At 35.8% G+C, this 11,203-nt stretch overlaps 1 protein-coding gene across 1 annotated transcript; it reads left to right on the top strand.

Annotated features, from left to right (window-relative positions):
• The first annotated feature begins 8,127 nt into the window (after positions 1-8,127).
• LOC145011658 (UPF0481 protein At3g47200-like) lies at positions 8,128-10,265 on the top strand. Its single transcript, XM_078970391.1, has 2 exons — positions 8,128-8,187; positions 8,276-10,265. Exon 2 carries the CDS (start codon positions 8,303-8,305, stop codon positions 9,614-9,616), a length of 1,314 nt encoding a protein of 437 aa, XP_078826517.1. The 5' UTR covers positions 8,128-8,187; positions 8,276-8,302; the 3' UTR covers positions 9,617-10,265.
• Positions 10,266-11,203: the final 938 nt, after the last annotated feature.

Genomic DNA, 11,203 nt, shown 5'->3' with positions numbered 1-11,203 from the left:
CCCTAAGGTCGAAACTGCTCCGACCATTCATAGGTCTGGCCTTCCTAGACTGATCCATTATGTATGGTCCTCATTTCAGTGCTCATGCTACACCCCAAGACTTATAATTCACATGTTGACCTAAGGCATAAGGATTTCAATCCAAAACCTTCACCAATTCCCGAGATGCACAGACATGGGGGTATTCTGGACCTCCAAGGGTCCTAATACAGGGTTACAATCGTTTGGGGAACAAGGGTAACATTCAATCTATCCATAAAAGGGTTCCATAAACCCTAATCCTCTAAATACATCACCATAGCAGAGTATACACGAATTCTTACCTGGATAATGTGTTCTCTGTGTCCCCAATCCTCAGAATGTGACCCCCTTGCTGTTCCTTTAGCCAAGCCCTTCTCTTCTTTGCACAACAACTCCTTCAAAATCACCAATGGCCTTTAATCTTGATCTAGATGCACACAATCGATTTAGAGTTCTTCTCAGAAGGCCAAAACGAACAATGACGGCCTATAAGTCCCCTTTATACGTCCCAAACCTAAACTGCTAGGGTTTTCGCTAAACAGCGCAGACTCGCCGAGTCCCTATCTGACTCGTCGAGTCCAGTCGCGAACCCGCGACCAGGTCTGCGATCCTACTCGGCGAGTTTGGCTCCAACTCACCGAGTCCCCCCTTAAAACACCCCCTAAAATATAATTTTAACAATACTTGAGATTCCGGGCTGTTACACAATGATTTCATACCTTTCCTGTCAAGTACTTTGATGGTATCATTCCATTAAGTCTTGGTGCATCTCGAAAGGATAGTAGTCCTCATAGGACTTTTGGAGTTCAACTGTCATAGTGGCAAGCATGATGCACGTCACCTTTGTCGCATCCTTCTCATGAGCCCTATATTCAACAATTTCATCAGGAGTAGAAGTCGATTCATCAACCTCTTTTAGCTCTTTATCGAGGACATATTTCTTATCCTCGTAACGAGTGACCATCTGAATGTTTCGAATCCAGTCATTGAAATTCGACCCGTCAAAATCACCCTCCCACATAAGTTTATAAGGGAGAAATAACCGGAAAGGTTGGAGCCAACAACATTTGGGATAGACATATAAAAAGAAAAGACAAGTTTTATTAGATAAAAATTCCTTAATATAACACCCAAATGAAATATTAAGGTTAGGATCCAAACACAATATTTCACAATTCGGAAGAGTAATACCATAATCCAATTGCAAAATATTTGAAGGTAGGTAAATGACGATTTACCAATTTTCACCATAAAAAACGAAATTGAGGATTAACTTTTAAATGAATTGAAATTCCTATATTCTTTTGAGATTCATTGAACTTTTCAATGGCATGTTTAAATCTCGATTATGTCCTTCAAGTTTGTGACTAGGATACCAAGGATCACAAACAAGGTGTGAATATCCATCAAATTTGCTTGGTACTCTCGATGTCAATTATCACCTAATCAATGTGCCGGCTAACCATACACACTCCATTAATCTATGATAAACATCAAGATACCCTTTGCCACCCTTGCTAGTCTAATTTAGTGTGCCGGTTAGCCACACACGCTCCACTAACAACTTGGTAAGGTGTAAAATGCAATTTAAACTTTTAAAACTCTATAGTTTAGAATTTAATGTTTCACAAATGAGACGTTTCAAATTCCAAAACTTGAGGGCAAGTTTTGAAAATTCTTCAAAACCTTTTGAGATCCATAACTTAGAATTTAAAGTTCCATAAATGAGACTTCTCAAATTCAAAAACTTGAGGGCAAGTTTTGAAACATTTCAAAAGTCTCTTGGATCAATTTGATAACAATTAAATTAATCATATAATTAACTATATCACAAAATTGACCTAATTTAATTTCACATCATGATGATTCAAATCAAACTCTACAAATAATTAATTTTTTTTTCACAAAATCAAGTAATTATCTTAGAATTTGTCAATCATCATTCATTTGGATGAGGACAATCATTACTTTATTAGAAAAAATCGAATTTTATCAATCAAAACAATTTGCAGTAATGATCCTAATCCAATTCTGGCCAGAAACTCGAAAAAACTGCAAACAGATGATCCTTCTCATTGAGCAAGGCAATGGACTCGTCGATTTGGGTCAACTCAGTATCAACTCGTCGAGTTACCTCATAGGAATCATCGATTCTAGTAATCAGAGGCAAAAAATGTAGTTTTTTTTAGCTTTGCAAATAACACAATTGCATCAATATAGCAGAAAACACCGCAGACTCTGATACCACTGATGGGTTTTGAGCAGTATAACATCCCTATGGTACACATTCAACCTTAGATGCTTTGGATCTAAGTTTTATCAAGTTACACATGCAATTTCATTTTTCCAAAGCATGAAGCCTAACTAGCATACAACTTGGTATTTAATACATAAAAACAAGTAAGATGATTACCTCTTTGTTGTATCTTGTAGAACTTGGCCTTACAAGAGATTAGCACCTCAAATGTGATGTGTAACACCCTTTTCCTGGTAAGCATTTAAAACATTATTTTTCTTCTTATTTTATAAGCTACTCGACTAGTCAGTAGCCCTAAGGGGGTGTTTGGCTTGTCTTTTGAGAGGCAAAAGAACTTTTTGGAAAAGTTACAAAGAGTCAGGTTTTCCTAACTTTTCCAAAAAGTCATTTTTCCTTCTATCTCAAATACAAAAGTCACTTTTAAAATATATTTACCAAACATCTTTTGCCATTTATCTTTTCCAAAAAGGACTTTTGCCCTTTCAAAAGACAAGCCAAACACCCCTTAACTCGTCGAGAAGCAGCGAGTCAGCACGTGAAGTTGGCGTGACAACTCACCGAGTCGATATTCCTGACTCGGCGAGTCCTCCAGTCTACATGAAGCCCTAATTTTCAGGGTGTGTACCCTATTTAAACGTTATTATAGCCCACAACCAGCCTCCTTCACCTCTCCAAGACTTTAGGGGGGTTAGGGAGCTTGGAGAGAGAAAGAAGAGGGTTGAGGGTTGAGGAAATGAGTGAACCCGACACTCTTATTTATAGGTTGAATTCATAATGGACTCGCTTAGTCGGTCCACTGACTCCCTGAGTCAGTGCCATGTGTCATCATCTGATGGTTTTCCTTAGAGAGAAAGCAATGGCTATATCACGCCACATCACCCAAACTCGCACAACACCTTCCCGACATAGAAAAATCATAACTCTCGCATACAAGCTCTGTTTTCGACGTTCTTTATATCCACGCGTAGGTAAAAGCAAGATATAAAACTTTTATTTAGACTCTGTTGGCTAATTCTCGACCGATCTTAAATTTAACAGTAGGAGGAGATTATACTGTTAAATGTCCGCGTAAAATTCATAACTTCTACATACGTACTCCATTTTTGTTTGTATTTTTTATCGTTGAGTTCCTATTAATGAGATCTGCAACTCTCATTTAGGTCGCCTAGGCCAAAAACCGCTCGAACTAAAATTCAAGTTTCGGGTCGTGCACTACTATGCCAAATCTTAGTAAATTCATAACTTGCTCATACAAAGTCAGATTTGGGCATTCTTGTATGGACACTCTCGGTTCAACGTATACTAAAACTTTTGATTAGATCACTAAGGCTAAAAAGTCATGTATCAAAAATTCACTATTTACATCTCCTAGTATCGTGCTGGTTTTGTCATAAAACTTCGACGAGCTATAACTTCTTCGTTATAACTCGGATTTCGTCATTCTTTATATGTATGAAACTCTTGAGACATATTCTACAACTTAGTTAAGATTATTTATTCTAAATAATCTTTTGTCGAAGATTTGTTTTCGACCACTATTATCTCTAAATTGACTAGCCCGGATCTATGGGCGTTACAAATCACAAGGAGATGCTTGTTGTCAATCTCAATAATTTTGCCCCCGATGGCAAAGTGACAATGGAGATGGTTCCAAACACCCTAATGAATAAGGAATGAAAAAGGAAAGAAGCTGGTAAAGGAAAACACACTTAAAGTAAAGAAGATCCCAAGATCGTAGGAAATCATGAGAGTAACCTAAGACGAATCAAAGTTCACACAAGGAGAATGGTGAAACTATGATCATAATAACTCAGTACATTCCCTTGTTATATATAAGGAGGAAGCATGTATGCATGTTGGCACTCATTATGATGAGTGGGTGATTGATAATTGAATCATATCATTGCTCTCCAAACTGAGATTTATGCACTACTTATAAACCCTAAGACCATAATAGTGTTAAGATGGGAAACACTAGTTTCTCAAGCATTGCCGGCATTGGCGATGTAAAAAAAAGGTCCAATGTAGGGTGTACATTGGTAGGCAAGATGTTTCACATATCCCAAAACTGAGAATTAATCTTATCTTTGTTGGAGCTCTTGACGATTAGGCATATGATAATCAATTCAAAGAAGGCACGCAAAAGATTTAAAAGGTGTTATGGTCATTGTAAGGGTGCAATTTTATAGTACACTTTATAAAACCCCTGTAATTTTGTATCAGTACTCAGGTCTCAGTGTTGATGAAGAAGAGACGTCACCAAACTAGTGGTATAAAAGACTAGTCCACATGAGCGTAAAGGGATCGACCCAAAGAATCAGCCAATTTCAATGTCAAAAGATATTGCCATGGATCCCTTCGAATGTTGTATATTTAGGAACAACATAAAGTTTCCTTTAGCTCTACGAGAAAGAACCACTTCGAATTGTTGAGCCATGTCCACTTTGACGTATGTGGACCCATTGAAGTAGAATCACTTGGTGGAAGTAGCTATTTCGTGACATACATAGACGATGCTTCATGAAAGTTATGTGCTTATCGTCTTAGGTCGAAGAATCAATTCTTTGATCATCTCAAAGTTTATCTTGTAATGGTGGAAAGAAAAACATCCAAGCAGTCGAAATTACTCTAATAAGATAATAGAGGATGACACTAAAACACATTCGTAATGACCTCAAATGCATGCTTCACTATGACCTTACGGTCCACAAGTCTCCATTATCTCAACTTACTACCTACATAGATGCAGACTCGGTGGACTTCATCGATACTAGGAGATCCACTTCTAGTTATTGTATTTTTCTAGGGGACAACTTAATTTCATGGTCTTCTAAAGTACAAACAACTATCTCCTATTCCAACATCCATCCAGGTAGAATACCATAGCACTACAAGAAATTAGAGTATTACCAGCGACGGGCATCGCCGCTAAAGGTTGAAAATGTCTCCGCTAATACCTTTAGCGGCGACACGTCGCCGCTAAAGGGTCGTTGCTATTGGTTCGTCGCTAATGCTTCTTTGGTCGCCGTTATTGCCTTCGGTCGCCACTAAAGACGCGTCGCTGCTAATACTATATGTCGCCACTAAAGGTGTCGCCACTATTTATATGTATTTGTATACATACAAATACACATGCATACATAATACACATACAAAATACCCATATACATACAAAAAAACATACACATACATAATTTACATACAAAATACACATATACATATAAATGATCATACAAAAACACATATACATACATAAAAATACACTCAAAATACACATATACATACAAATGCAAATACAAATACATATCCACATCTACAAACACAAAATACACATACAAATACACATCTAAAATATCAAATTTTCTTCATGAACAGTGGTGGTGGCGGTATACTCCGGCAAGAAGGTGGGAAATGGAGAGGAAGAGGGGAAACACAGAAGTAGATCAGGGAAGAAAGTGAAGACGAAGCTGATTTTATTGTCGATGCTCTTTAGCGGCGACGAGCGATCTTTAGCAGCGACACATCGGAGGGAAAACTATCTGGGGTTTCCTACATCGTTGGATCATTGCTTAAATCGACGGATGGGGTTGAAATGACGCGGATCGCCAGAACAGGCAATAGCGGCGACGCCTTTAGCGGCGACGGGTAGCCTTTAGCGGCGACATACCGGAGGAAAAATAACGCGGGGTTTTCTATGTCCTCCTAGTCGTTGGATCATCATCTAAATCAACGGTTAGGGTTGAAATGACGCGGATAGCCAACATAAGCCTTTAGCGGCGACAAAAAACGCGTTTGTTTGATGTCGCTGCTAAAGGTGTCGCCGCTATTGCCTGATATTCTTGTAGTGTAGACTTAGTAATATTGTTTCTAAAAGCTACTGGATTCGAAATTTATAAATGAAATATTTTATTTTTGTAAGAAAACTATACTTGTCTATTATGACAATCACAACAAGAAAACATGCCATTAGTGGCAACACCACTATTAGCAGCGGCAACTGAACTCCAGTGTCGTCGCCATTGGATTTGCCGCTAATGGTGATAAACCACGATCCAAGTGAAAGCCAAGAGAGCACCCCCTCTTTTGATTATGAGTTAGACGACTAGGTTTCATTCATCGTACAAGAGTATTAGCAGCAACAAAATCCCCGCTAATACCCTAAAAAAATGACCGTAAAGATTTTCACTCCATTTACCACTTTCTATTACCGCTAATTGCTCTTATTGCTGCTAAATTTAACAAAATGATGTTAAAAGTACTGATATTTGTACCAAATTAGTTGATACGCAGTATTACAATAAGGACAAACTTTAAGTGATTACAAAAAATAATAAGTTGTAATATATTTTAAATAAAGAGAAAATAGTATCTTAATTGTGTCCTAAAAGCTAATAAATAAACTTCGGTGGGCCTACAAGGAAACCTAATTAACGCATCTCGTCTTGCGATTATCTGCCACCTATGTCTTCAGCCGTGTTTGTTTGTTTTTTTTCAACACTGCCTTGTTCTTCATCATGATCTAGCATAGTGTTAATTAATCTTCTCTGGTGAGTGAATCAAGATTATATATTTCTCGCCTTTTAATTTATGATGAGTAAATAAAGCTAAAGGCATATCACATGAGCTGAGAGTCAAATTTTGGTTGAGTTTTAAGCAATGCTGGTCCAAAGATATACCATGGCCAAGATTAAACGAACAAATGAGCCACTAAAGTTATAAATATAATAAAAATTAAATTGAAAATAAATATACCCTTATAAAATTCACAAAATTCACTAGTAATATTAAGAAACACAAATATGACCACAATATTACAAAAAATTTAAAGAAAAATCTTCTCCTAGCACTTTTAGATGCAAAATCATTAATAATATTACCATGATTATTTTTATCTAACATAATTTTTTCTATACATAATATTACAACTTCCGTTAATAATAGTATCAATACAAATAAATTTAGAATGCAACTTTTTACTTATTATATTAGCAACAAATAAAACATCATACTAAATAACCATATCAAATAAAAATTCATATTTCCCAAAAGATTTAAAAATAAACTTCAACTTCACTTTTTGATTTTGGATCATAAAATATTTTACTTAATTCTAGCAAAACAAATTTTATTTTAAGAGCTTGAGATTTTAATTACTTTTATACTTTTAATCAGACTTTTAAATAATAATGATTTTAAGGTTAAAATTGGAACATTATTTAAAAATAATTTTCAAATTAAGGAAGTGTCTTATCACTAATAATTTTCAAATTAAGGAAGTGTCTTATCACTAAGTGCAATTAAGACTATGACATGCACAACACATACCACATATATGACAACACATAACACATATACATAACACATATTAAGGGACCACACTACTATGTTATATTTTTTAAGAGTTAAGAATAAAAATATATGACGTAAAATGGGTATGTATTTTATAGATTCTGTGTTATATATTATAAAAATCATGCGGCATTAAAAATTATATTAAGGGACCACACCACTATATAATTAGTTGTTGTGTTTCTATTTTAAGAGTATATATAGCAACATTTCAATATTTTATGTTATATATATAATTGACGAAATACATTTTAAAAGGAGTTAAAAAGTGTAAGGTTTATTTCAGAATAAAACTCCTTGTCCTTCTTTATTAAATGACAGAAAACTTTGGATTCCAGCTCATATAACATAAGAACAAACACGTAAGTTTCGGAAACTGCCAAATAAAAAATGCCAACTTGAAATATACAAGAGTTTATGGTCCTACTTTTAATGTCTTAAAAATTCGCGCATTATTCATCTGATATAGTCAATTTGAAAGACTATAGACCTATAATATCATTCTACCAAAGATGAAAGCTGAACAATTGAACTAGTAGTGTGATTTACAGTCTACAAAGGTACGTTTGCATCTTCATGTACATCACAAATTCCAAATAGCAGAATATATATATGTACTCTCTTACATTGTTTCCATTATTTTACCAGAGGAACTAAGTGAAGCTAAAATTAAATATGGCAAACGGAGATGTAGATATCGTTGTTGAAGACGTACAAGGTCTTTTTGAATCTATACGTAGTTCACCATCTGCTTTTCCACTAATTCAAATACTTATCGATATGGTTCCTAGTGGACGCCGAGATATCAGCCCAACGTCTTTCGACCCTCGGGTGGTCTCTATTGGACCTCTTCACAGAGAAGACAAAACTCTACAAGCATTTGAACACCAGAAACACATGCATGCCTCTGATCTGTTAAATTCTCCTTGTGGCTCATCCAATCAGACGCTAAAAGAATGTGTGCAGAAAGTACTTGCAACAACAGACCGAATCAGGGCATGTTATGACAATATAAAGATCGAAAAATACAATGATAACGAACTTGCCAAAATGATGGTTATCGATGCTTGTTTCATACTCCAATTCATTCGTGTGCTTACAAACTCCAGCGATGAAGCTGTAGCTTTTTTGCGTGCGTCATCTATAATTTATGACCTCATGCTGTTCGAAAACCAGATACCTTTCTTTATTCTTCAAGACATCTTTGACTCCACCATTTTGACATCTGAACCAAAAGCCTCTCTTCCCCACCTCATCCTCCAACTTGTACAGTTTTTCAACATTTTTGAAACAAACATACCAGTTCAAAGTAGTTACCCTATAGAACCTAATGATCATATTCTTGGCTTTCTTGAAAAATGTTTCAGGCCATCAAAGGAGTATTCTCCTTTACAAGCATTACCAAGTGTAGCAATGCACTCGACTGTAGAACTGGAGAGGTCAGGGGTGATCTTTAAGCCTAATATAGATGCAAGATGGGCAATGACGATTAACTTTCAATCATCTACGGCGTTTAACTGCTTTTCATGGAGTCGGGATAAACCTACTCTCAGAATGCCAGTATTGCGTATTGACAACTTTACAGAGTCGATTTTAAGGAACCTCATTGCTTACGAGCAGTCTTCTTCCTCTTATAGAACATGTGGGTATGTGACATCATATGCTATGGCCATGGATATGCTTGTCGATACTGAAGAAGACATTGGTAAGTTGATAGAGTCAAAAGTCGTTGTCAATCACTTAGGTTCAAATGAAAAGGCTGCAGATATGATCAACAGCCTTTGCAAAGAACTTCCCTTCCGAAGGTTCTATTACTTTGATGACTGGCGTGAGATGGATAGACACTACAATAGTTATTGGCCCAAAAACATTGCGGCTTTGAAGCGTACATATTTTAGTAATCCGTGGAGTATGATTGCTTTAGTTGCTGCAATCGTCCTCTTTGCTCTTACAGTGGTTCAGACCATCTATACTGTTAACGCCATATAGTACCACACTTGCTTTGAGCTAATGAGACAACCAAGAATCGATTTTCGACATTTGTTTTTCTTCTATGTTATTCGTATCTCTGTCTTTAGAAAATTAATCATACATGTTTTTCATCCTGAAATTTTCTGTTTCAGTGTTGAGCTAAAATGATGTCAATGCTATTAAACTTTTTCTTTAGGATGAAGGGAGTGAGTGGGGCAAGTTCTCACCAAGTGCACCATATACTGCCCCCTCGGGGCCTCCCCTCAACATGTTGAGCTTCTCTGCAAATGCTTGGAGGGAGAGAGAAATTCCAACTCAATTGTTTTTCCCACTTTTCAATTTTTTTTCCAACTAACTCACTCCTCCTACATGGCAAAGTTAAATCGTGTAGCGTATCAAAACCAATGTGGAAAACAAAAAGTTGTCAAATCGTGCACCAAGTGTGGCACCAACCAATGTGGAAAACAAAAAGTTGTCAAATCGTGCACCAAGTGTGGCACCACACCTTCCAGGCTTATAAAAAAAGCTTCATATATGTTTCATGCAATGAGAAAAGTCTTAGGGTTTCCAAAAAGTTATTGAACTAATTGTAGAGAGTAACAAAATATTTTGTTTTTTTAACCTTAGGACAATGTACTTTACCTTTTGGACATAATAAAGAAGTACGTACAGGTGTAACTGATGAAATCATTTCTTTAGCTAGAAAATCGGTAATCTGTCAATTTTTCTTATCGAATTTTATTGCTGCATCATAATTGTTTAGACAATGTTGGAATTTGCGAAAACAAGTTATATTGATAATGAAAACCAGATATCAAATGGAAAATGTAGTAACTTTTCTGTTCTATTGTTTCTAAGCAAGATAGATTTCGTAGTACAATAATCAATAGTTGGTAATTCCTTGTTTAGCATCAATTGTGAAATCCTTTTTTTGAGATTTATGTAGGGTTTGTTAGTTTTTCATTGGACCAAAAAATTGGTATTACATGTTTACAAGTACGAGTGGTTACCCACGAACATATAAGAAACATGAGTGACAATTCTACAACGTATATGAAATACTACTAGAAAAAGGCTTATAGAACCGGGTTAAATCAATTAAAGAACCCGGTTTTAAACCGGGTTTTAAAGCGAGCGAGTCCTATGTGAAAAAAGAAAAGAACTCAGTTTTAAAACCAGCTCCTATCTGATACAAAAGAACCCGGTTGTTCATAAAACCGGGACATATAAGAGGAATATAACACACAATATTTGATCATATATGAAGATTAAAACGCAGTCCATCCATACAAAAGAGCCCGGTTCCAATCCCCAAATCGGGTCATATAAAGATTAAATATGGACCGGTTCCATTCAAATAACTGGGTCTTTTTTCATACTTGCAAAAACCAACCAGAATCACAGTACCAAACAACATGGTTATAAGAATTAAATTTGTATCAACTTTATTCAAATAACCATACTATAAAGATAACAATTGATAAAAAGCACAAATTCAAAACAAAACAAAAATTACACATTGGTGAAGAAATTATATTAATATAAACATGCTAAATAACCAATCATTATAGTCATAGATAAAAACATTCTTAACTGCTGTTAAAA

Source organism: Lactuca saligna, chromosome 8 (assembly GCF_052625555.1).
Source record: "Lactuca saligna cultivar CGN05327 chromosome 8, ASM5262555v1, whole genome shotgun sequence".
In the NCBI taxonomy this organism is placed as follows: domain Eukaryota; kingdom Viridiplantae; phylum Streptophyta; class Magnoliopsida; order Asterales; family Asteraceae; genus Lactuca; species Lactuca saligna.
This window is presented reverse-complemented; position numbering and strand designations above follow the sequence as displayed.

Bases quoted from the DNA above. Each gene is read 5' to 3' on its own strand.
- LOC145011658 (XM_078970391.1), top strand. From the start codon at position 8,303: ATGGCAAACGGAGATGTAGATATCGTTGTTGAAGACGTACAAGGTCTT.